Genomic DNA, 26,589 nt, shown 5'->3' on the forward strand with positions numbered 1-26,589 from the left:
TCTTACAAATAGGTCATTTTTAAGTTACCTGTTTTTAGAAACCTTTTTAAAAAAGAACGTTTGTTTTTTTATTTATTGAAGTTTTCTTAAAGGAAATACTTTCTACTCTATTGCTATTATTTAGGTAGCAAATAACATTAATTTAGTAGCAATTTAATATGATTATTTATTTAGATAATCCTTATTTACAAGAAATTATAAGTAGTTTTATGTCACCAAAATAGATTGATAATCCTTTAAATTTAATATCATTATCCATTATACTTCTACCTTTTAATTATAAGTTTGTTGCTGGAGGAAATAGCCATTTATTTTGTTTTGATAGTCACTCTTTCATATAAATAAATGTAAACAACTTAAGTTGAATGTTACATGTTTAACTGTTAAGAAGTTGCTGCTTTTGTGTACTGCTTATTTGCAAATCTATAAATTCAATATATTTACTAAAGTGTTAACTATAGTCATTTTAAAGTATATATTTCAAAATATAATATTTTACGGAACATTCTTGCCTTTGGCACACTAGGTTCTATGCATAACACCTGTTGCGCTAAAGCAGATGATGAGCACCCATTAATTGCTGACACCCAAGAAGATAACAACACACTACACAATTCTACTGACACTAACACATCACCAGCAAGTTCTTTGGATCATGAAAATACAAGAAACCCTTTAGAATTTATCTCCTTTTTAAGACAAATTTTTTTTTTTTTTGACTGAATAAATAAATCATGATCTGCAAAAACCACATGCCACATTATTTGACAACTATATGTTATTGCAAAAAATTTTCCGAATGTGCGGTATCTATGATATGCTATAAAAATCAGATTTGTACCGTTGTACCGTAGGTGACTTTCACATGGTCGGTAAAAACAACTCAAGTGTTGCACTAAAAGTGTTTATTTTAGTGGATTGTTTTCTGCTGAGAAAATAATCTGAAGAAGAAATTCAAATACAAAGAATTCTACAGAAGTTACCTTTAGAAAAAAAGCCATTTGATTATAATATTGAACTCTAGGGGGGAAAAAAAATAATCTGCAAAACAGAGTTTACAAGATTACATGAAATAGAGCCAAACCGACTTCGAAGAGTGAAAGATTTGAAGATTTGTAATAAAGCATCAATAAATATGAGATAGGAAAAACGAAGTTCTAATACAATACCAGGAGACGTTTGTATAAAAATTTATATGATCATATAAGCTTGTATAATGTGAAAACAAGTCATTTTCCGGAAAAAAACAGTAAGGCATTTGGATGCAGAGTTGAATATAAAGATATTGTATGATTACTTTTTACAGTAAACATCTAGGAATTAAAGTTTCATGTTTTCATCAGGAGATATTTTAAATTTACGCTATGGCGGTTCCCAAATAGATTTTTTTCATAAAATGTGAAGAATTAGGCTGCAAAACTAAGTTACCTGAACTATATGAAAATGCTAAAAAGTCTGCTGTCGCAGAATTAAAGGTGAACAAAAGCGGAGCCCAAAAATTTTGATGACTACCATACGGATCTTTACTATCATTTATTTCAACAAATATTGATAATGTTCCTCTTGAGAAAAATATTTTGATTAAGAATGAATCCTTCTAAACCATTCATTAAGTTTTCCTTAAATATCTGTAAAATCATACGTACTTCAATAGTAGAGGACTTTAAATATTCAGAACCATGTATAAATTATAGACTGAGCCATAGTTTTAAAAATGCAAGCAATCTCAGAAGAATTACTATATTTAATATTCTCATTTAAATTTTTTGCATGTATACGGATGTTTGTGAATGTGTGTTTATTTACATGTTATGTATTTATCAGTGCATATGTGAAAAACGGCCATATGCAGAGCTCGAAGTGAAGCAGGATGCCATCTCGTCAAATTTTTAAATCCTGCAAACCATTCCATTACCTTTTTAGTGTTTGAGGTGAGACAGCATTGGGTGGAATCCCATTTTGACACATTTGAAAAATGCAAACCCTTTCATTTACTTTTTTTGAATAATTAAAATGTAAGAACTAATTTATATTAAATAATACTATTTATGATATCTCCCTTAGAGAAAGCTAAAACAGTATAATATTTCTGTAGTCATTATTGTTATTTTTGAAAGAGTGTCCACAATTAGTAAGTTACGTTATACTGGTAACTATTCGAATTCATCAAACAGAATTCTAAATAATATTATCTATAATATAATTAGTACAGATATGCTTAATGTTTAATGTTTAACGTCGTTTCGTCATTAGTTACTAGGTTTTGAAAGAGCGCGTTCTCAAAATGCACGCGGCCATTGGAGAAAGATCCATGAAGCGAGTTAAAACTTTTTTCCTTTTGGAATTTAATTATTAGTTTAGATATATTACATAAAGAATCATATTAAGATAAATAATCATCGTTAAGATCATCTTATGATTGAAGTAAGTATATGAAATAGTTATATATACATATTTTATTTAATAAAGTAGAAGGGATTTAAATTTTTATTAGATAAAGTAGAAAGGATTTTAATTTTTTTAAATCGTTTATATTTTGTTTGTTTTAGTTTTTCTTTGAGCAGTTTTATTTCTGTTATGTTATTTTTTAGAAGGAAAATAGGGGTATGGATGTTATTTAAAGTTATACTAATGCTATTTCCATAAAATTATTACTTCTATGAAATTTCTGTGATGCTATTAACTATTTTTGTTCTTTTTTAGAAAATCTAGAAAAATAAATTAAAATTTTGTGCCAACACTGACATGGCATGCCACATGTTATTGTATGTAAAGGTTAAATTTTGTTATGAGGATTACAATTCTTATGAAAAAAAAAGAAGGTAAAGAGTGCTGTTTGTAAATATATATTTTGTTTACTTTGATCTTTTTAAATTTTCTCGCGTCATTTTTAAAATTTTTGTTTGCACATATTTATTGTTTGCATATGTTTTTTTGATATGTATGTGTATGTGGTAATAAGTGCTTTATAGTTGTTTTATCAATGTGTTTTAAAATAATGTAAAGTGTTTTTTTTATTGTTTGTGTATGTGTTAATATGTTTTATATAATTGTTTTAAAAATGTGTTTAAATATGTATATAAGGTATACATTTAACCTTATATATATATTTAAACACATTTATTGAGTTTATAGTTGGTACATATGTTTATATTATGTTGTTTCTGTGTTTTCAAAGTGCTGTGACTTGGTAAATGTGTAGAGCAAGGTTTGTCAACTTTGCCAGCCAAGTGATGTACTTTTAACACAGGGTTACATGATAGTGTTTAGTGTCAAACTGTTACTGCTTAAGGTCTAGCTGTTTTCAAGCCTTTGTTATTAATTATGCTAAATAAACATAGTAATGTATTTTAATAACATTTTGTGTAATGTTGTTACTTATGTTTTGTTATATATTCTGTACTAATTATATTATAGATGAATGTTATCTTACTTAAGTTATATTATAGATACATACTATATTAACTTATGGTGTGTGCTATTGTTGTGTGCTGTTGCTGTAATATTTTTTTTGTTATCTTTTGAGTTAATAGACATTTGGCTTATCTTCATGTTGGTGTCTATTGTTAAAAATGGTAAATAGGTAATTTTATTAAAAATCACTGCTTTAAATCATTCACTAAAAGCTAATTCAAGTTATTTTGCCATATATACAATTTGTTTTATCTCTATTTGATTTTTTGTCTTTAGCGCTGTTTACTACATGATTTCGCTATAAATATTTTGGAATCATGATGTTCCAGCATAAATTATTTTGTAAAAGCTAACATAAAATGATAATATTTTACAACTACTACTCTGGTAAATCACAACAGCTTTTCTCTATAAGGTACATTGATTTTCATTTTTTGTATGTAATATTTTTCTGATTTATTTACTTATTTGTTACATTTTTTATTTTAGATTTATCAGATGATGTGTTTATGTGGTATAGAAGAACAAAATATTAAGTTTTGTGAATTTTTTAAAAACGTTTACTAATAATTTTTTTGAAGAAATAATATATGTTTGCAAAAAAGAGTTACCAACGTTTTTTTTTTTTTCTTTAATTTTTCTTTGTTAGCAATATGTTTATTATTAGAATTGCATGTTTTTAATAATTTTTTTTATTATTATTTGCTAAGCTAATTTTTTATTAAATATCTCCTAGCTCATATATATTTTTTTAAAGTCATAAGATTATTGTATAACTTATTTTAAATGACAGTCTGTTATATTTAAAAATTATTTGTGTGTGCTATTTAGAGTAGAAAAAAAGTTATATAGGAAAGATCGCAATCTTCAGGATTCTTTAAGATTTTTTCTTACAACTTTCAATTTAAAAAAAAAGTGAATGGATGTTATTAGGCTAGAAGCAGATATTAGTTTAGAAAATGTAAATGTTAATAGGCAAGATAATCGTCGCAGAAATGAAAGAGATAGGCTTAGGCGAGATGAAATTAATAATCGACAAAATGCTAGAAATGCTGCTCGGCTAGCAGCAAATAATTCAAATCCAAATGAAGGGAGCTTGGTTAGGCAAGTTGAAAATAATCGTCGCAGAAATGAAAGAAATAGGCTTAGGCGAGATGAAATTAATTATCGACAAAATGCTAGAAATGCTGCTAGATATGAAAGAATGCATTGTATAGCAAGAAGTAATACTATTCCAGATTATAATTACTTAGGAGAAATGAATTATGTTTGTCAGCATTGTGGTGCTATAAAATTTCCTGATGAAACACATTTTTTATGTTGCCATTATGGAAAGGTAGTTTTGTCGCAACCTTCATCATTTCCACAAGATTTAGAAGATTTATTTAAAGGAAACTATGCAGATAGAAATGCCGATCTGAATTTTTTAAAATATATTAGAAACTATAATGCCTGTCTTTCTTTCGCTTCATTTGAAGCTAATGTAGTTCAACACATGAATCATGGGCCGCCATGTTTTAGAATACGTGGTCAAGTTTTTCATCGTATAGGTATGATGACGTACTAATAAGGTATTTCATATCCATAATTTCATTTTCCTTATGTGACATAACATATAGGGATTATAACCCCCTGATGTATTAAGGGATATAACCCCCTGATGGATTCCTATTGGTTAGCGTAATGTGACATAACATAAAGAAATTATAACCCTGATGTAGTAAGATATTATAACCCCCTGATCGTTTCCTATTGGCGGATAACATAATCGGATTAAAAGTAGGTATAAGATCGCTGCGCTAATCCATTCGGTCCAGAAACGTGTTAGACACCACTCTGGGCTGCGGAAGCCCTGCGCAAAAAAAACAAGATGGCGGTTTTTTCGACTACAACTACGGTCTATTTGAGAGAAGAGGGAAAGGAAGTGGAAATGGCGGTGGAAGACAGACGCTATCTTAATGATAGGCGATATCAGAACTATCGTGTCATCCCATTATATCCTAGGTATAAAGTTATGTGTTGTTACAATAGTATGTATCATATGTATTGTGTTATAATGATTATGATTGATATGTATTTGATTATAGTTGGTATATCCAGAGCTGTGAAATAAGTAGCTCTACTGAGATTCCGTTGATATCGTTAACAGATTCGTAAAGCGAAGATTCGGAAAGTGAAGAAAGTGAACCAGATGCGGAAGATGAAAACGAGCCTGATGAAGAGTTTGTTTTTGAGCCTTTTGAACGAGAGCCTATAGTTTTACTTGAACCTTTGATACCAATGGAAATAGATGGATTAAGCGACGGTGAGAGCGATGAAGAGAGCGAAGAAAGTGATCATGAATCTAACTATACCACGAACAGTAGCGAAGAAGAAATCAGCGATAGTGATGAGGATGATCCTGACTACAATCCGAAAGATAATAATTTTATAAACGCAATGAATCCAATTTTAAAGTTGAATAAATTTATTAAATAAAAATTGTAAATATTATATACAAAAATTATATTCTGTTTTTAAAAAAGGTTGCTTTAAAATGATCTAAATCGACATACACCAAATAAGTCTCACTCATTTTCTTGACAGGAAACGATTTTTCATCAGGTTTTGTCGATAAGTTGTTTCTTAATCTTTTTGCGCTGAATTTTTGAATAACTTTGAAAACAATTTTTTTTTCCTTCTAGCGTAAAATCTTTTCTCTTTGCTAAATCAAATATCTTAAAGTATTTTCCTACCACAGTCAAACCCAGTTGATTGTAAACGGTTTTCATAATTTATATAGGATCTAAAAAATAGATTTACAATAATATTGCATAACAACTGATTGTTGATTTAAATCTATTTCAACTCCTTCGTTAAAAGTTTCCACAATAAAATTGCAATAATCAAAGTCGGTAGAAGCGTGAAGTAATTTTAAATAGTATTTTTTATAGAGAGAACACAAATCTTTAGTTATAATACTGGTGACAGAATCATTATCAATTTGCATATATTCCACCATATTTTTATTATTTTTATTCATATTCAAACTATAATATTGGTAAAATCGTTAAATGATAGAATTCATTAAATGATAGAATCGTTAAATGATAGAACAACTATACTCAACAATCTTAAAATAAATAATCAAAAAATTGCATTATTGTGTCGCATCAGAAGGAGCGTTGTGCGTGCGTCATATATTCATTGTAGAGAAATTCATTGTACACAATGAATATTCATTGTACACAAGGAATATTCATTGTACACAAGGAATATTCATTGTACACAAGGAATATTCATTGTACACAATGAATTTGGAAAACATATATAAATTGTAAAAGCTGAGATGAAAGGATAGAATTTTATAAATTCTTATTGTTATGAAAACACGGTCGTCTTGATTTTGCATACTCTTTTATCACTTAAATCGTTTACATTTTTTTTCATATCTTAATATGTCTATTATAAAAATAAATTTGTTTCTTATCATACTTCTTTTAATTTTTATATCGAATTGATAGAATGTCGCAAATCGTCGATGAAGGTTTGTATTTATTTTGATGTGTGTCATGTTACTGATTCTTATCATGTTAGGTAATTAGTTCTTAAAGATATGTTTATTTTTAGTCGCTGAATTACTAAGAAGTAAGATTTGTTCCCTTTTTTTAAAATGAAATGTTACAAATTGCAGTTCGTTTGTGTTTGTTGATTTAATTTAACTTAACAATAATAAAATGGTTAAGACGAAAATCTATGTAAATTAATTCATTCCAGAAAGATTAAATAATTATTTTAATATTGAAGTAATTATATTGAAGTAATTAAAGAGGTTTAAGAAAGAATCGAATTCGATATTTGTTTGCTTTTCTGTTTAGATGACAACAGTATTATTGAAGAAAGCAAGTTTTGATAAGTAAGAAAAAATACTTTTTAATGTGGTTTTTTTTTTTTTGAAGTAGGTTTAAAACTTCATGCTTTTAAAACCATAGTGAAAATTCCCTATCATTTGTTTGTTTTTCTGTTTAGTTGGCAACAATGTAGAGAGAGATAGTAAGTTTTAGAGGATTTATTTTTCTAAAAAGTGACTAAGATACTTTTTAAGAAAACGTTGTAGACTTTAAAGCAAAATAGTAGGTTTTTATAAATTTTACAATAAGCCCAAGAACTTAGGTCCTACTCAAAATTGTCAGTAATAAAGAGAAGAAATTTAAAATTCTCAGTAAGACAGCTTTTTATTATATTATATCAAGTAAGTTTAATTAAGATTTTTTTTCTTTAGTTGATAAAGAAAGAGCTAATAATGGTATTAGTTACATTAGTTAAATGAGTTTATTTTTAAAATGTTTAGTAGATGTTTTAACGTCTATACATTTAAGTGCTTTTATCATTTAGATACCGAAGTCATGGCAGAATTAAGTCAGTGTTTTTGCTATTAGATATTTGTTAACAGGATATTGTTTATTTGTACTGTAACTGGAATTTTAAAACTTCAAGTACTTTACCTTTATTTTATTTTTTCTTTTAGGAGAGTTGGAAAAAAAAACTAAGTATAAATTATATGATTATGATTACTATAGTTAAATAAATTAGGCATTTATACCTGTACCTCAAAAGTCCAAGGTCAGTTGTCACATTGTAGAAATTGTCCAGGAGAGAAAAAATAGTAAAATAACTAGTCTTTATTGGCTTATTCTGGATGGTTAAATTTGTTATTTTTTCGTGTTTTATTTAATTTTTCATAAGGCACATTAAATATATTTTTGAAAAATATTAAAAATAAAAAATTAAAGTGAAAAGCCATATCTGGACAATCAACCTTTGCCTTCTAAGGTACAGATATTAAGATCTAAAGTTTATTTTAGTTTATACTTTTGGTTTAGTTTATAGTCAATTTTGGTTTACTTTTTGTTAGTTTTAGTTTCAGTTGTCTTTTTTCTTACTTTAGACAACTTTATGGAGGAAATGAAGGGATAAGGTAAAAAAAAATTATAATATATATATGTAAATGTAAATATTATATTATAAATTATTTTGAGGTATATTTTTTGTCTTTAGTGTCAGTAAGAAACACAACTGGTAAGGCTGTGTTTTTAACTTTTTTGTTGCTGTTTTTTCTTCACTTCTTTTTGTTAATATTGTAAATTTTGTTAATATTGTAATTTTTGTGAATATTGTAATTTTTTTAAAAAATAATATTTATTTAATATATGTTGTATATTTTTTATGTTTTTGTCTTTTTTTAATTAAAATTTTATTTCTTTTTCAGCAATTGAACTTAAATATAGTTAAATTGATTCATTACCGAATCATCATAATATGGTATCATTATATGACATTCATCATGATATAACAAATAATATAACAAACTATTGTTAAAAATAATTAATTGGTAATTTAATTTATTAAACTATCATTTTAAAATTTTCTTTAAGCGAAGACAAGATGTTTAGCTATGTAAGTGCAATTTATTTATATTTCAATTTGATTTTATCTTTTTATCTGTTTATAGTTTGGCTTCTTGAAGCATTTGTTATTTTGGTTTGGTATGACGCAATGATGCAATATAAAAAATGAAAGTTTATATTTTTTCAAATTTGTTATACACATGTTTGATTGTAAATTAACTTTTTATTAGACACGTATTTGTACTCAATAAAAAATTACAACACCTTATTATTTTGTGTCATTAACTAAAAAAGCGTTATGTTGAGCTAAGTAATGTGGAGGAAAATGGTTTAACCTTACTCTGATATGACTTACGTCAATTGTAAATTACTAAAATAATGCTGAATAATTGTAACTTAATTTACCTCCGCATACTTTTTATTTTATTTTTACAGATGGTCTAATATTTAGAATTTGAAGGGGCTTTTCTAAAGGGATATCAGAAATGGTTTCGCAACTTTAAATTGTGGAAAACAGCCACTATAAATTAAATAACATTCCGACCTTAAACCGTATTACGGGTTACTTATTGCTAGTTTATGTAAATATTATATTATGAATTATTTTGAGGTATATTTTTTATCTTTAGTGTCTGGTAAAAACACAACTGGTTGAACTTAAATAACTACATCTCAATTTGTCATTAATTTTTAATACTGCATAAAATTGCCTATTACTAATTATTTTATTTTTGATAAATTCATTGAGAAAATCAGATGTTGCATTTCTACTTGTTGAAATGAAAATAATTCAGAAATCGATTTTCAAATAAGTACAGACCAACTATTACCTCATCATAAAGATCAAATTCAAAAAGACAAAGCGAAACAAAAAGATGAAGAGGAACGAAAAAAAAGTGAGCTCTTTTATTTAGAACCGATTCATAAAACATTAGATTATCTGCAAGAATATATTTCATACTTACAAGACAGTGGTAGACTTAGAAAAGCAAGTTTTTTTTCACCAGTGGAAAACGAGATATTAATTAAAAAACGAGAAAATACTCAGAAATGGAAGAATACATTAATAAATGTTCCCTCGTACTTTTTTATGCAGCAAGCGATCAGGAGAAAGAATACTGCTGTACTCCTGTCCACATTGTTACATCTTTTAATTGGGTCGGCTCTTTCTTCGGACTTGAAGGGAAAAAGATCTTTGAATGCATACATGAAGGTTAGTGTATATTATATTAATATATAATAAAATATTAATGTAAACAAATATTTATTTTTCATTTATATTTAGGATGCAATATGGGAAAGCATTGGCACACTATTGTATTGCTACCGTCAGACAGTACCGGGTGCCCTATTTCAACAACTAGAGCAATTCGCTCGCGGTACTTTGCTGCTTGCAGTAAAGGTAGATGTAAACAGACCAATCGAATACGCGCTATCGGTCTTGATGGAAGTTTTGAAGCATGTTGTGACGAATGCAAACGACAAGCTGTACAAACTTGTGGGGCCTGCTATGCCAGTAGTAGGTCCTCAACTGAAGGGGATTGCCTTGCTTGCGAAAACCATTTTAGACTGTACAGCATTAAATCAGAGGATCATCTCAGAAACAGTCTTCAGTATTGCGGAATGCGATACTTATATGCATCAGGAACATGCGCAGAAGGCTGCGGTCAGTGTGGAAAATGTTACGAGCATTCTATCGATCCTCAAAAAGGGTCCTTGTATCATAAAACCTTTGACGACAGATTCAACGTTAGTAAACCAACCTACGAAGAATATCGCGAATATCTCAGAAAAAAAAGAGAAAACGCAAACGCCTTTGAAGAAGGTAATTCGAGCAAACGACCTAAAAGAAATCACGAGTCGGACGAATTTTAACAAGGCAGTTTTTCCTTCTGCTTCACCAATAATGACTATTTCAACAAGTAGAAATGCAACATCTGATTTTCTCAATGAATTTATCAAAAATAAAATAATTAGTAATAGGCAATTTTATGCAGTATTAAAAACTAATGACAAATTGAGATGTAGTTATTTAAGTTTACCATATGGAATAACAAATCAAATTATCAATAAAGGACTAACCATTAATCAAGCTAATTTCGCACCTATTAATTTTAAAGATAAATATAATGCAATACATAAAGATAATTCTAAAGTTATTAAAAGACTAACCGGTTTATTTAAAGAATTTTTAGAAGTTATTAGTATAGAAAATTATTATCCTAAAAACCAATTGCTAACTAACATATTTGATTGTTTTTTGCTAAGAGATAAAAAAAAAAATAACACTTGCCTTGATAGGTAGTAGTAACTCAGGAAAATCCTTTTTATTGGATATTTTAACTAGTCTATTTGAACCATACGAAATAGGAAATATTTTACCTCCTACTAATAACAACTTATCCGAATTTTGGTTAAGTAATTGCGTATACGCTTCAATTAAACGATGTGAAGAATTCTTAATACCGACTGTAGCTATAGCTGGAGAGTTTAAAAAACTTTTAGAGGGCAACACATCCCAAATTGCTAATGTAAAATATAAAGAAAATCTTAATTTATGTTGCACTCCTACTTTTTTAACAATGAACGGAAGAAATGTCTTTGATATTACAAAATTTTGCTCAAATGAGTTCGAAGCAATAGCTAATCGTTGTTACTTATTTTCAATGCAAATGGATATAAACAGCCAGAAGATTTATCCATACTTACCGTTGATCAGTCAACACAAACAAGAAATAATGTGCAAGTTGTACGAACAAGACGCCGCTACCCACCCTCATATAGCATTTACTACCGACTTGGAAGAATTGAAAGGTTACTCTGGGGACGAAGAGGAATGAAAAAAAAGACAATTGTTATTAATATGTAATTTTTTTTAAAAATTAAATACATTTATTTTGCATTATCAAGTCTCATTATTGGAAACGCATCTGGAACATAGAAATTTCTGTGAAATCCTGGTTGAATTGTATTTTGCATAGGTCGTGAACCTTGTTCATGTTTTACGTCTAAAAAATACGATATATACTTGTTTTTATCTCTTAATTGAGTAGTACTAGGATCAAACATAGGTGATGCAGCACATTGTTCTTGCATTCTCCTGTAAGTTTCACTTGGTAAACCAGATCTGTCTGCTTCTCTTACTAAAATTGTATGTTCAATTACGACATCATAATCAAATTCTACAGGCATATTGCCAGCTGTAAAATTTACCAAACTGCCAGTATAAATTATTGGAAGCATTACGTTATTTTCAAAGTAAGATTGTGGTACTGTTAAATCTGAATATTCATATCGTAAATCGCCGTTCTTTCCTTTATCTAAACATCTATCAGTTGAACCATTTATACTATCACCTTTAGGATGAGACATTCTATCTTCATTAATAGTATGAGCAACACCATATTTTACCATTCTATAATATATATCAGAAAACGCTTCCAAAGGATAAACATCCATCATATATCTATTTTTCTCAAGTTGAGGAGACCAATTATCTGAAATTAATTTCATTTCGTCTAAAGTTTTAAAGTCAATTCTTGGTTTTATTATTTTACCTTTAATATAATCAAACCGTGGTAAAGATTTAATATTAACATAAGCCAAACCTTCTGAAGGACTTTCAGATGATATAACTGAATCGAATGGTATTTCTGAAGCTTTATAATATGCATTATTATCCCATTGCGCTAGTAATTCGTTTCTTAATCGCCAAGGACTATCTATGTGTAAGTTATGCTCCCATTTAAAATGTGCAATTGCTGGCTTTTTACCTATTCCAAACTGATGCCATGCAGGATCATTTAATGTTATTGCTTTTGCACCATATCTAGCAAAACCCGAATACACGTTTCTAATAAGACCTTGAAATGTATTAATAGTATCTGGTGGAGTATAATTTGACCAAATACCTTGATCTGCGTTATCTTGAAAAATTGATAAATTTAAAGGAGCATCTTCTCCGCATAACAAAAATTCCATTGTGCAATCGGCTATATCTTTATGATTTGGAGAGGCATTAGTAGGTGGTTCTGTTACCCAAGCTCGACCATTATTAAAAGTCACACTGGTTCTAACGGGCTTCCAATATCCACAATTATATATTTTATCTAAAATTACTTCAGGAGGATGACATGCAACTAAACTTTCATATGGTATATATCTAAACAATCCGTCATTAGTGTTATGAAATTTATAAACACTTTTAAACGTAACTTCTTTTTCTTTATGAACTTCCAATTTATGTAAATTCTCTAAATTATCCATTAAAGGTTTGCCAGAGGCATTTTCTAACGTAAGATTACCACCTTGGGAAGAAATTGACGTTCTTGACATTGAAGATATCGGAGAATCATGCATATCGAATGAACTACTTGAATCAGTTCTTGGTCTTTTGTGTGCCATTCTATCAGGTATAGCACTAGATGATGGAGAATTAAATAATACTGGACTATGACTACTTTCTCCTACAACTTCTCTTATTCTATTTGATACTCTTTCTAATACATTTCCTCCTCCGTTTTCTATAGCTTCTCTCATTAACTGGGTAAGTATTCCATCCATATTATGAAGTTAACATTTAGAGTATTCGCGTTCGTTGCTGTTGTGTTTTTTGTGGGTTTTCCTTTTATTCGTGCGTTTTTTCGTGTAACTACTGACACAAAAGTATTTTTGCTCATGCTCATCGCTCATCCCATAATCCTCTATTGACGTCATGCGCGCTCATTACGTCATGCGCACCCAAATGGGCGGGGTTTTTATGGCCATACACTATAGCTACCCCGCCCACTTGGGTGCGCATGACGTAATGAGCGCGCATGACGTCAATAGAAGATTATGGGATGAGCGATGAGCATGAGCAAAATTAGTTTCACCCTTTGATTTTTTAATTTTTTTATTTTTAAACATTTTTAGCATCCTCTTCATCCTGTGAAAATGGTGAGGATATGCTTTATATTTTGATTAAATAAAATTGCATATATTTTTAATTTTTATTAAATCCTTCTATTTGTAAATTTAGATCCGTTAACTTATGAGCAATATAAAAAATATCGCTCCCAACACCCAAGGCCTCTCGGAGAGGTCCTTCAAGAAGTGGTGTACCAATGGCGTTATAGATAAGCCATCCTTTAAATGGGGGGCTCATACATACCGGGGTGTTGGGAGATGCCGAAAAAAAACAGCAACCAAAAGGTTGTAAATGTCTTCTATCAGTGGAGATATTTATAACGTTTTTGTTGCCGCTTTTTTCACTTTTTTTTATTATTATAATTTTTATTTTAATTTTCTTTAATAAGATATTTTGTTTATTTGGTTTGTTTTTGTCTTTTTTAATTAAAATTTTATTTTTACCAATTAAACTTATTATTAAACTTAGGTATAGTTGACTTGAACCAACACTCAATCAGCATAACATGATATCATAAAATCACATTCTTTATAATGTGACATTTTTTATAATATAACAAAATATTGCTAAGAATAATTCATTGGTAATTTAATTTATTGAACTCTCTGCTTTCAAAATTTTCTATAAGCCAAGACAATACGTTTTGCTATATAAATGCAATTTATTTATATCTCAATTTGATTTTATCTTTTTTTATCGATTTATTTTTAGGCTATTTGAAGCATTAGTTGTTTTGTTTTTTAATTAAATTATTTTAAATGTATTATGATGTCTTTTAAGATAAACTAAATATTACTAAAAGCCAACATGAAATAACGTCATAAAACAACACCGACAAGCTGCATGACAGTAGTTTAAGTACAACAACAGGTTACCGAAACTCAGGTATATTGTCTTTCAGTTCGTTTGGTTTTTTTTTTCTTTCTCACCCTCTCTCTTCACTCTATGTCTACATATCTTTTACAATTTTTTATTTAGGCTTATCGTATGACGCACTAATGCAAAATAAAAGATTAAAGTTTACATATTTTTAAATTTGTTATACACATGTTTGATTGTAAATTAACTTTGAAACGTTTGAAAAGTATTTGTACTAAATTGCTTAGTTATTTTTTATAAATTTATTAAGTAATGTGTATTTGACGTTTTAAAGTCAATTTACTTTTTTCATGAAACATGTAACAAGTATTTCGGATTTATTTTTTCGTCAACTTAAAGCATGATGATGCGTTATTATTTTGTGTTAGTAACTAAAAACACAATATGTTGAATTAAGTAACGTAGAGGAAAATGGTTTTGCCTTACTCTGATATGAATCATGTCATGTAAATTACGAAAATAATGTTAAATAATTGGTAAACTATTTTACCTCCGCAAATTTTTATGTTTTATTTTTACAGATGGTTTAATTTTTTCAATTTGAAGGGGTTTTTCTAAACGGGTATTAGTTAAGGTTTCGCAACTTAAAAATTGCGGAAAACAGCCACTATAAATTAAGTAACAGACCGACCGTAACCCGTATTACGGGTTGCTTTTTGCTTGTCTTAATATAACTCCTAAAGAAATGTTCAATATTTAACGTCGTTTCGTCATTAGTTACTTGGCTTTGAATTAGCTACTAGGCTTTGAAAGAGCGCGTTTTTTAAATGCACGCGGTCATTGGAGAAGAATTTTTTAAGTGAGTTAATACCTAGAAGGATTTAAAATAGAATGGATTTAAAGTAGACTGGATTTTAATTTTTTAAATCGTTTAGATTTTCTTTATTTTAGTTTTTCCTTTAGCAGTCTTATTTTTATTATTTTCTTTTTAAAAGGAAAATAGGGTATGGATGTTATTTAAAGTTATACTAATTAAGATGCTATTTCTATAAAATGGTTATTACTACTTTGAAATTTCTGTGACGCTATTAACTATTTTAGTTCTTTTTTAGAAAAATTATAAAAATAAATTAAAATTTTGTGCCAACATTGACATGGCATGTCACTTGTTATTGTATGTAAAGGTTAAAGGATTGTTATGAGGATTACAGTTCTTATGGAAAAAAAGAAGGTAAGGAGTAATGTTTGTTATTATATATTTTGTTTACTTTGAATCTTTTTAAATTTTGTCTTCTTTCTTTTGTCTTCTTTCTTTGTTGTGTCTTCTAGCCTTTTCTTAATTATTCTGGAAACACATAATAATGTCTGTTGATGTTTGGCGTAATGTGTATGAGAGAGTATGCAACCTTGATCTGTTTATTTAGGGTGTTTTAATGTCCTAAATTTGAAGTAATTGAATAACTATTATTGAATATAAAAACAAATGTACTTTTACTATTTTTATGTTTAGTAAAGAGATAGACATAGTTAACTCTACATTGGTTTTCTAATTTTGCCTTTTATATTTGAACCCTGCGCATCTCTATTGGCCATTTTTTTGATTGTTTTAAAATATGCATATTCTCTCATTTCTTTTTTTATTATTTTTATAAGTAATTTTTTTGATTACAATTTTTTATATAATTATTGAATAAGTGTTATATCGTAAAAGTGAATTTGCTTATTTTCTTTTACTTTGTGTGGAACCTTATTTTTAAAGGTTTACCCGGATTATATGCCTCATTACCTAACAATTGAAGTATATTGTCGCCTTAAAAAGCAAATATGCCATCTTCAATATTGATTGAAATAAAATCATTATGTTGCAGCCATCAGTTTTGAGTGCTAGTTTTAGATTCTACCTCCGTTAGCAAAGGTTCTACCTGCGTTAAGGTAGGGTCAAGGTTTTTAAAAAATATTTACAAAAAGATAAATTGGTGATTTATGCTGAATGCTCAAATTTTTTTTTGTTTAACAGTAACTATCGACATATTTGCTTTTAACGCGACAATATTGCCTTAAAATTTGAGGAGAGACATTTTAATGAAACTAATTGCAAATTGTACTGTAAGCGGATATGTTTTTTTTTAGATATCTTCAGATTCGTGACTATCGGTTTGTGTAATTGAATAGGAGTATTTCTCCTCTACACTCGATTTGTATTTAATGTCACTCCAAAATTACAACCTTAAAAGCTCAGTTTACCTTCATTCTTTATCTATCTTTTCTTTGCGTGTATGCACATCTTACAGTTAGGTAGTTGTGAGTAAATGTTGGCGCTACTCCACTTTCTCCCCCCCCTAATTTTATGATTGATTCTGATAGAGAATTTTATGCTGATTAAGAATCGTATAAAAACATGGGTCTCAAAATCAACGGAAAGTGCTATAATCTGATGTTGAAAGTGCAAAAATATACCACAAATCGCTAATATTCGCCATCTTGAATTCACTAACTTTACGGTTGATATTGTTTTTAACCGCAAAACATTGCCAGCCTGGTTTTTACTATAAGGAATTTTTTCTGGTTTAATATAGATAGCGATTTCACGGCTCAACGAAAAACATCTGACGTTTGACAAAAAACACGAAATTTTATTTTTATTTTCTTTTCTCTTTTTATAACAAGTATTTATTTATGTTTTTTTGAAGAATAGATTCTAAGGATTTGTATACAGAAATTATGTATATATATATCTATATTCCTTCGCATATTTTATGACGTTTTTTATTTTTATTTTCGCGACGTAAGAATCATTGTATATGTTTATTTGAATTATAAAAAAATCGTCTGGAATGGCTAATATAGACGTGTAAGTTCTTTCCAGAGCTATCAGGCAGACGATCGAGTTATAAAGTTATAAAACGTGTCGCTCTTGCGAAATTGCGATTCCTTCTTATGAAATTTAGTTTTGTAACAGAATTTACGATTATTTTTTCGGTTATTTTTTTTTTTTTTGTTATTAAAGAAAAAAATTAATTGGAAAGACAAACTTTCATGGAGTAATAAAAAAGGGCTTTCTTAATGTTCTTTGCAAAAAATGTTCTTAATAATTTTGTGTGGCTATGAAAATAGCCGTTTTTTGATTTACACAACCTTAGGCATGAATTATAATGTATGTTACGTTTGATGCACACAGGATGTCAAACAGGATATGCTGTTAAAACTTGATCCCAAAAGTGAAAAAACCGGTGTTCGGAAAATCTCTGCATCCACATAAACTCGGATAAATAATCAGCTACCATTTCGCGATTAGTTGGCCCCATCATTGATTTGAATTTTGCTTTTGCTCGACACCACATAGCTTCCACGTGATTTGTTGTTACACCTGTCTGTGGATCTACAAAGTTGAGGGTGTGGTTAACGGTACCATGTAAATATGCTGGAGCTTGCAAATCATTATATGCTCTCCACATGTCACTCCAGACAATAGAGCCAGGAAGTATCCATTGATGTATGATAGGAATTAATGTTGCAGCATCGCGGTTCTGGACAGGAATCAAAAAGCCTTTCTTCGTTGCAGGTTCATACCCACCAAATATCCACTGCTGCGGGATTATTCTACCAACTTGATATTTTCTTCGACAAAAAACAGATTCATCTATTTCAACAATGCACCCTGGACCGCCTATTGGATCAGGGTTATTGAGGAAATATGAGACGCAAATGTCTCTGCAAAATTGATTCCAATCAACAATGGTGCTGTCGTTTCCGATATTTAACTCTTGCCTTAAATCACTTATTGATAATCCCCGGCTCTTACCTGCACTTCTACTCCAAGCGTAAGTTAAGCCCAATATTTGCCACAATTGTAGGTGAGATTTCTCAAAGAAGCTGCCTTTTCTAATGTTAAAGGTTCTTTTGCAGCGCTTGACTGGACATCTCCAAATAACTTGATCAACTGACCCATTCTTTGTTTGCTGTGTGCAGGGCACGTTACATACACTACAATTCATGCTTTCAGCGAGTAAACCATAAGTTCTGCACCAGTGAATTGTAGCTTCGATATCGTATTTGAATTTTGCTCCTATTTCTGTCAAAGAAAGTGAGTCAAAAACGTCTATTGTTGGTCTTCGAAGAGCCATGATATGTAGATAAATGAAGAAGCAGAAAAACTATTCTGAAGCACTCCTTTTTATATGACAAACATAATGAAAATGAATTCACGGGGGGTTAACTTGAAGTTTTAAAAGAAAGTCAATAGTTTTAAAGAATTATTTTTATAATTAAAAAATTTTTATCTTGTTTTAAAGTGAATTGTAAAATATAATCAATGAAAGAATTTTTCAACTTATTTGACAAAAGTTTTAAAAGACACTCAAGCTAACAAACTAAGAATCCAGTTGAAGCAAATTGACGCGATAAGAGTAAATGCCATTGAATTTCATTACCTGGTAAGAGAAAAAAAATGCGGTCAATACACCTGATTATGAAACTTAACGCACCGGTTCTTTGTTCTTTCATTCGAAATCTTTTATATAAAAAATAAAAACCAGGCTGTTGATACTTTGAAAGGATAACTTTTAAACAAAAAAAAATCACTTTTCAAGATGGCGAATATTAGCGATTTGTGGTATATTTTTGTACTTTCGACATCAGATTAGAGCACTTTCCGTTGATTTTGAGACCCATGTTTTTATACGATTCTTAATCAGCATAAAATTCTCTATCAGAATCAATCATAAAATTAGGGGGGGGGGGAGAAAGTGGAGTAGCGCCGTAAATGTTTGTGAACATGCATTTATGTGAATAAATTATATCAGTTATTTCACCAATGCCTAATATAATCTTTTAAAAACTTGTTTAATGGGAGTAGAGATAGATATTGTATTGAAGTTCTACATTTAGAAACTGAGTAATTTATTTTTCATATCTTTCATTTTTCTTTTCTTTATCCTTTATAGATCGTTACCTTTTCTAAAAGAATATTTGCAATAACCTGTATATATATTCATTTGATTATAGCGCAGCTCTGGATGACCTTTACTAAATTGTTTTACGAATTTAAACACCATTTTACTATTTAATTTCATCGTTGAATAAAAAAAGAAGAGTATGTTGAACTTTATTACATATATATATATATATTATCATAATATTAGTTTGTCACTCCTTTGAACATAATGATTTCAAGTGGTTTTACGTATAGATTGTGCTAATTTCTTAAGATCTTAAATATGGGTATTTAGCTTCAGGCCCGAGTGTGCAACTCCGAAAAAATTAGCCCGAATAAAACCAAAAGTTTTAATTAAGTGGAAGTGCCATGATGCTTTAATAAATTGTAAAAATTAAAATACATTTGTCTATATACCTGTCCTTAATTGATAAATACTCCAAAGCTTCATTAAAAAAAACCCTTTGGAGAGATTAATCTAGAGGCGCTTTTACACTTTCTTCCCCCCCCCCCCCTAATTTTATAATTTATTCTGATAGAGAATGTTGCTGATTAAAAATCGTTAAAAAATTGGTTTAAATATAAATTGAAAATGTTCTAATCTAAAGTTGAAAGTGCAAAAAATTACCAGAAACCGGTAAAGCTACAGTTAAGCGGCCTAAAATAATTGGGCGCTACTCGACTTCCCCCCCTCCCCCTTATTTTATGATTGATTCTGATAGAGGATTTTATGCTGATTAATGAAAATATAAAAACATAAACCTAAAAATCAACGGAAAGTGCTCTAATTCGAAGTCAAAGTTGTAAAAAATCCTTTTAAAAACCCTAATATTCGCCATTTTATTTTCAAAACGCTTTCATTTTTAACGAAAATTAGTTACCGTTACATTGCGCAATAAACAGACCTGGTTTCCATAAGCCTTAGCATTATTATTTTAAACTAAGGTTATGAAAGTGTTATAAGGAAATGAAATTAATAGAAGATTTAAAATAAAGGTTGAACGTAGAATTTGAGATAGTAGAAAAATTGAGGTTTAATTATTACTAGCAAAAAAGCAACCCATAATACGGGTTATGGTCGGTCTGTTAATTTATAGTGGCTGATTTTCCACAATTTAAAGTTGCAAAACCATAACTATTACCCTTTTAGAAAAACGCCTTCAAGTTAAAAAATAATTTACCAATTATTTGACATTTGATATTGGTAAAATAATTTACCAATTATTTAACATTATTTGAGTAATTTACAACTGACATAGGTCATAACAGTGTAAGGCAGAACCATTTTCCTCGACATAACTAAGTTCAAAACAATACGTTTTTAGATACTGACACAAAATAATATTACTTCCTCATGCTTTAAATTGACAAAAAGTAGAGCTAAATTCGTGTTATATTTTTATAAAAGGAACTTTAATTAATAAGATTAATATAAAGCGAAGGTAAATTTTACATGAATTATTAATTTTTTGGTATCCCCTTGATACATGTTTCTTTAACAAAGGAGATTTTCTTTAAAACGTTAAATGCACACAACTAAATAAATTTATTCAAAATATCTGACCATTTCACTATTGCTATTTATGGCACTAATCTGACCATTTTTATATATGGCCTCTTTGTTTCAATAATTTTTAGTAAACGGTTATTTGCTACCATTTATTAAAAATTCCTTTTGTTACTCGAAATTTAATTATCATTAACAATTTAACACTAATAAAAAACACTTCAACACTATTAATTTTGAAAAACAAACTATTAAATGCTCTCATTCTTGAACATGCAACATATTGTTGATCATGAGAGAAACACAGTTTTTTTGAGATATACCCCAACTCTATCAAATGTTTGACCTTGACTTTTATTAATTTTCATTGAATAAGCCAATCTGAAAGGAAACTCACGACGTTTCAGAACGAAAGGTATATTAGAACCTGATGGAGCCAATTGAATTTGAGGAACAAAATCCTGTTTACCACCAGAAACACCTGTCAAATCCCCTGGATCAATATATTTATTTTGAATAGATCAAACTTTCATTCGAGTACCATTGCATGAGCCAGCTTTGAGATCTAAATATCTAAGTAGCATTATCACACAACCAATTTTCAATTTTAAACAATGAGGTGGCATACCTGAAGGAGTTTAACTATTCAAACACTCAACAGGAAAGTCATTTCTTTCATTAAGGTCATCAGTATCAATTTGATCAGCATTTAAATAAATTTTGACCTCACCTGGCAGACATTCAAGCACTTCTTCATTGATTGATAATGAATCAACATTAGTTGGTGTTAAAATCACGCGCTTAGAATAATCATTTTGATCAGCATTTCCAAAAATCTTTTCAACAATCGATTCATTTTCTCTAACAATGCACTGATTTGGTATTTTAATGCATCCTTTAAAAGGATCCTCTTCTTTGACAGGTATTGTTCCATTTCCAAGTTTTAGTAGCCAATGGGAAAATTCACCTTCCCCATCTTGTACATGCATATTTTCAGTTAATGCAAACTTCTGCACCCATTGCCAATGCAAAGAACATTTTATACACGATTCTACTATCTCAGCTGGTTGTCCTCTTTTCACAACAGGCAGAATTTGCGTAAAGTCACCACCAAAAAGAATGATTTTTCCTCAGAACGGAAAGTTGTTGTTGCAAATATCTTTTAACAACCTATCAATTGCATTTAATTCTTTACATGCTCATGTAAGACATACTAGTTGCTTCTCAATTTGTTTTAGTTATTTCTGATGAAAGCAAGGCGCTGGCCTTTGATTTTAATATACGCATCAATAGCATATTGCTGAAACAGTTTTTTGCCATAAAAGAGTGAAGAAAAAAATTGACTAACTGAAAGTTTATATTTTAAGACAGAGAAAATGTAACATGATTTCTAACCAATGTAGCACGTTTAGGGTTGTGAACCAATTGATCATGCCAACCAGCATCACTCTTTGGAAAAAATAGAGGATAAACCATAGGATCTAAGTTGGCAGACATACTTGATTGAGTTTTAAGAGGATGACCTCTTGGGTAAATATCATCTTCCCTGGAAACAGGTAGTACACCAACAAATACAACTGCAACTTCATTATGTGAAGGGAGACTGATAGCGATTATAGCAATTTATGCTGAAACATCATGATTCCAAAATATTTATAGCCAAATTATGTAGTAAACAGCGCTAAAGACAAAAAATTAAATTGATATAAAACAAACTGTATATACAGCAAAATAATTTGTATTGGCTTTTAGTAAATGATTAAAAGCAGTGATTTTTAACAAAATTACCTATATATCATTTTTTAATAACAGACACAAACATGAAGTTAAACCAAATGTCTATTAACTCAAAAGACAACAAAAACACATCACAGCAACAACACACACCATAAGTTAATATATTTATATAATATAACTTAAGTAATATAATATTCATATATAACAAAACATAAGTAACAACATTACGCAAAATATTAAAATACATTATTATGTATTTTTAGAATAATCTTTATTAATTAAGGCTTGAAAACAGCAAGACCTAAAGCAGTGACAGTTTGACACTAAAAACTATCGTGTAACCGTCTGTTAAAAGTACATCACTTGGCTGGCAAAGTTGACAAATCTTGCTCTACACGTTTACCAAGTCACAACACTTTGAAAACACCGAAACAACATAATATAAACATATGTACCAACTATAAACACAATAAATGTGTTTAAATATGTATATAAGGTTAAATATATATACCTCATATACATATTTAAACACATTTTTAAAACAATTATATAACACATATCAACACATACACAAACAATAAAAAACTATTTTACATTATTATAAAAACACATTGATAAAACAGCTATAAGTGTGCAAATAAAAACTTTAAAAATGATGCCAGATAATTTAAAAAGATACAAAATGTATATTTACAAATAATACTCTTTACCTTCCTTTTTTTTTTTTTCATAAGAACTGTAAACCTCACAACAAAATTTAACCTTTACATACTATAACATGTAACATGCCATGTCAGTGTTGGCATGAAATTTTAATTTATTTTCCAAATTTTCTAAAAAAGAACAATAATAGCATCACAGAAATTTCAATGTAGTAATAATTTCAAAGTAGTAATAACCATTTTATGGAATTAGCATTAGTATAACTTTAAATAACATCCATACCCTTATTTTCCTTCTAAAAAATAAAATATCAAAAATAAACTGCTAAAAGAAAAGCTAAAACAAACAAAATACAAACGATTTAAAAAATTAAAATCCTTTCGACTGTTTCTGATAAAAATTTAAATCCTTTCTTTTTATCTAATAAAAATGTATATATAACAATTTTATATACTTCAATTATAATATGATTTTAACGATTATCATTTATCTTAATATAATTCTTTAACTAATAATTAAATTCGAAAAGGAAAAAGTTTTAACTCGCTTAAGAGATCTTTCTCCAATGGTTGCGTGCATTTAGAGAACGCGCTTTTTCAAAGCCTAGCAACTAATGACGAAACGACGTTAAACATTAAACGTTAAACGTTTCTGTACTAATTATATTAAGATTAAGATTGTATCGTACTCTGGTTTTTTTTATTAAAAAAAAACGGTGTAAAGGTTACATTTTCTAAATTTTACATGTGATAGAGCAACTATGAACTGAGTTTCAGGAGTTCTTCTTTTAGGAAAAAAAAGTGTTGAATTCTTTTTTAAAATTTATTACAAAAGTACATTACTTGCAATATTGTTTATTTTCTAATAATCAAAAAGCGGCTTCATTTTTTTTTTTTTTTGTAAGCATATGAAATTTTTGAAACAGGTTAAGCAAAAAGTTAAACAAGGCTCAAAAGTATGCTTAAGCTTAAGCATATTTCAAATAAAATATGCTTATTTCAATACTTTCTTAAAGTGTGCACGTCACTAAAGGTTAATGGGTATAAGAAAAATGAAAAAATTGACTTATGCTCTGTATTTGCTTTGGTTTTAATGTAGCTGAATTAATGTAATAGTATAATAATAATAAATGAAACATATATACTATATACCAATGTTATCAATGAAATCAAAGATAGAACTTAGAAATAAAATAAACATTTTAAATATGATATTAAGTAAACTACACATTAAAAGCGAGAACGAAAAAAAAAAGAGAAATTAAACACTTCAGAGCGGCTCTTAAACTTTATGTTTTTATGTTCAAGTTTTGAGGTTTAGGTTTTGCAACACAATGACTTCATTACTCCATAAAGTCATTGCATTGCAAAACATAAACTTCGATTTTTTTTTTTTTTGTTGGTTTAAATTTAGAAATATATATATATTTGAAGTTTTTAATTAAGTAAAATTTAAATTTTTAAAATAGTTTATCGAGGCTCATGAATATGCTTACATATGCTTATTTTTTTTCCAAATCTGAGCCTCCATATGCTTATAAGTGTTATGCTTATAAAAAAAAAAAAATATTTTCATTGCCACAAAAAGTTGCGCAAGATAAACATACTTTAACGACTTTTTTAACGAAAAAACCATGCTATTAATGTATTGCTTTTGTCAGCTAAAAGATCATTAACTTATTATTTTCAAAATGGCGAATATAAGGGTTTTTAGTGGGATTTTTTACAACTTTGACTTCGAATTAGAGCACTTTCCGTTGATTTTCAGGTTTATGTTTTTATATTTTTATGAATCAGCATAAAATTCTCTTTCAGAATCAATCATAAAATTAGGGGAGGGGGGGGGGGAGAAAGTCGAGTAATGCGCTCTCGTTCACGAATACTAAAAACATAAAATAGTTATAAAAAACTTTTTTATGTGATATTTTGTTCCTGAATATTAGGTTGATGTTCTCTCTTGAATTTGAGGTCGAAGAAGTGTAGTGTCAGCTTTTTTTATTATTAAAGTAGTTTTTTTCATGCATTTTCTATGAACATGCCAAATTTCAACGTAAAATAATGATAAGCAATAAGTTTGATATGTGTTATACCAAGTATACCACTTTTTTCAGGTAGCCCTAGGCAAACGGTTTTTTGAGGTGGTTTTTTTCAGAAACATATATAAACCTTGACAACTTTTGAAAAAAAGAAAGGTTAGGCTTTTTTTTTATATTGCTATTGTGTATCGCTACCATACTTTTTTATGGAGTATTTTGCTGAGAATTGTGCATGAAAATTTGGTTGATGTTGTCACATGGACTTGTAGTCGAAGATATGTAGAGTCCACTTTTTTTATTATTAAAGTAGTTTGCTTTATGCATTTTCTATGAACATGCGAAATTTCAACGATAAATAACAATAAGCAATTACTCTAATTAATGTTGGACGTCATGTACCTAATAAGAGAAGGAACTTTACTCCTCAAAAATTTTATTTTGCTTCTTGCACGATGTGATGGAGCAGAACGGTGATTACCTAAAATTCGCTCACAGTCAGGCAGTAAAATTTGCTGAAGAATAGTATTTTGGTTATATTGAGCATCATTTATGGTGTCTGGTTCAACGAAATGAATTAATCCTTTATGGTGTTTAGTGGCACTGACCATAACACTTTTTGAGAAATTACTCCGTGGATTGCAAAGATTTTCGCTAGGCACATTGCATTTTTTGTCTACTTCACAATATACTCTATTAGTTTGAGTATTTTTTTGAGTTTCCACAGTAAAAATCTTTTCATCTGTGAAGAAAATGTTTTGAACTTGACGAAAAGGAAACTTATCTAATAAATTTTGGCAAGATACTATACGTCATTCTCTTTGAGCATCAGTCAACTCCTGAACACATTGTCTTTTAAACAACTTTAAATTCAAAGATTTAACGATACTAGGAACAGTTGAATTTGATATTCCAGCTCTCCATGTTATCATCCTTGGCGATAAATGCAGGCCTCCCAAACTGTCCCAAAATTCCCAAAAGGTCACAAATTTTCATAATTTTACTTTTTTGTCATAAAATGTCATGACTTATAGGGTTATGTCCGAAATTGTCCTAAAATTTTAAAAGATTTTTTTAAATAAATATTTTTATACACAAGTATATTTATAATAAAGTTATATACATGAACGTAATTTATTTATGTAATAGAAAGTAATTCTTAACCAGTGAATAATCTCTATATCTATC

The 26,589-nt window shown here is 28.9% G+C and overlaps 2 protein-coding genes across 2 annotated transcripts; both read right to left on the minus strand.

Moving 5' to 3' along the window:
- Positions 1 to 3,479: 3,479 nt before the first annotated feature.
- Positions 3,480 to 13,364, minus strand: LOC149888160 (uncharacterized). Its single transcript, XM_090089012.1, has 2 exons — positions 10,844 to 13,364; positions 3,480 to 9,466 (listed from the first exon to the last, which is right to left on the minus strand). Exon 1 carries the CDS (start codon positions 13,362 to 13,364, stop codon positions 11,694 to 11,696), a length of 1,671 nt encoding a protein of 556 aa, XP_089945138.1. The 3' UTR covers positions 3,480 to 9,466; positions 10,844 to 11,693.
- A 4,347-nt stretch (positions 13,365 to 17,711) lies between these two features.
- LOC149888161 (uncharacterized) lies at positions 17,712 to 18,653 on the minus strand. Its single transcript, XM_090089013.1, has one exon. The coding sequence runs from the start codon at positions 18,651 to 18,653 to the stop codon at positions 17,712 to 17,714; it is 942 nt and encodes a 313-aa protein (XP_089945139.1).
- Between the last annotated feature and the right edge of the window lie 7,936 nt (positions 18,654 to 26,589).

Source organism: Hydra viridissima, unplaced genomic scaffold (genome assembly GCF_058129835.1).
Source record: "Hydra viridissima isolate aposymbiotic clone 2 unplaced genomic scaffold, HvirCarnegie_v1 scaffold_5, whole genome shotgun sequence".
NCBI lineage: Eukaryota > Metazoa > Cnidaria > Hydrozoa > Anthoathecata > Hydridae > Hydra > Hydra viridissima.

Excerpts from the sequence above, each read along its gene's own strand:
- LOC149888160 (XM_090089012.1), bottom strand. The coding sequence starts at position 13,364 with ATGGATGGAATACTTACCCAGTTAATGAGAGAAGCTATAGAAAACGGA.
- LOC149888161 (XM_090089013.1), bottom strand. The coding sequence starts at position 18,653 with ATGGCTCTTCGAAGACCAACAATAGACGTTTTTGACTCACTTTCTTTG.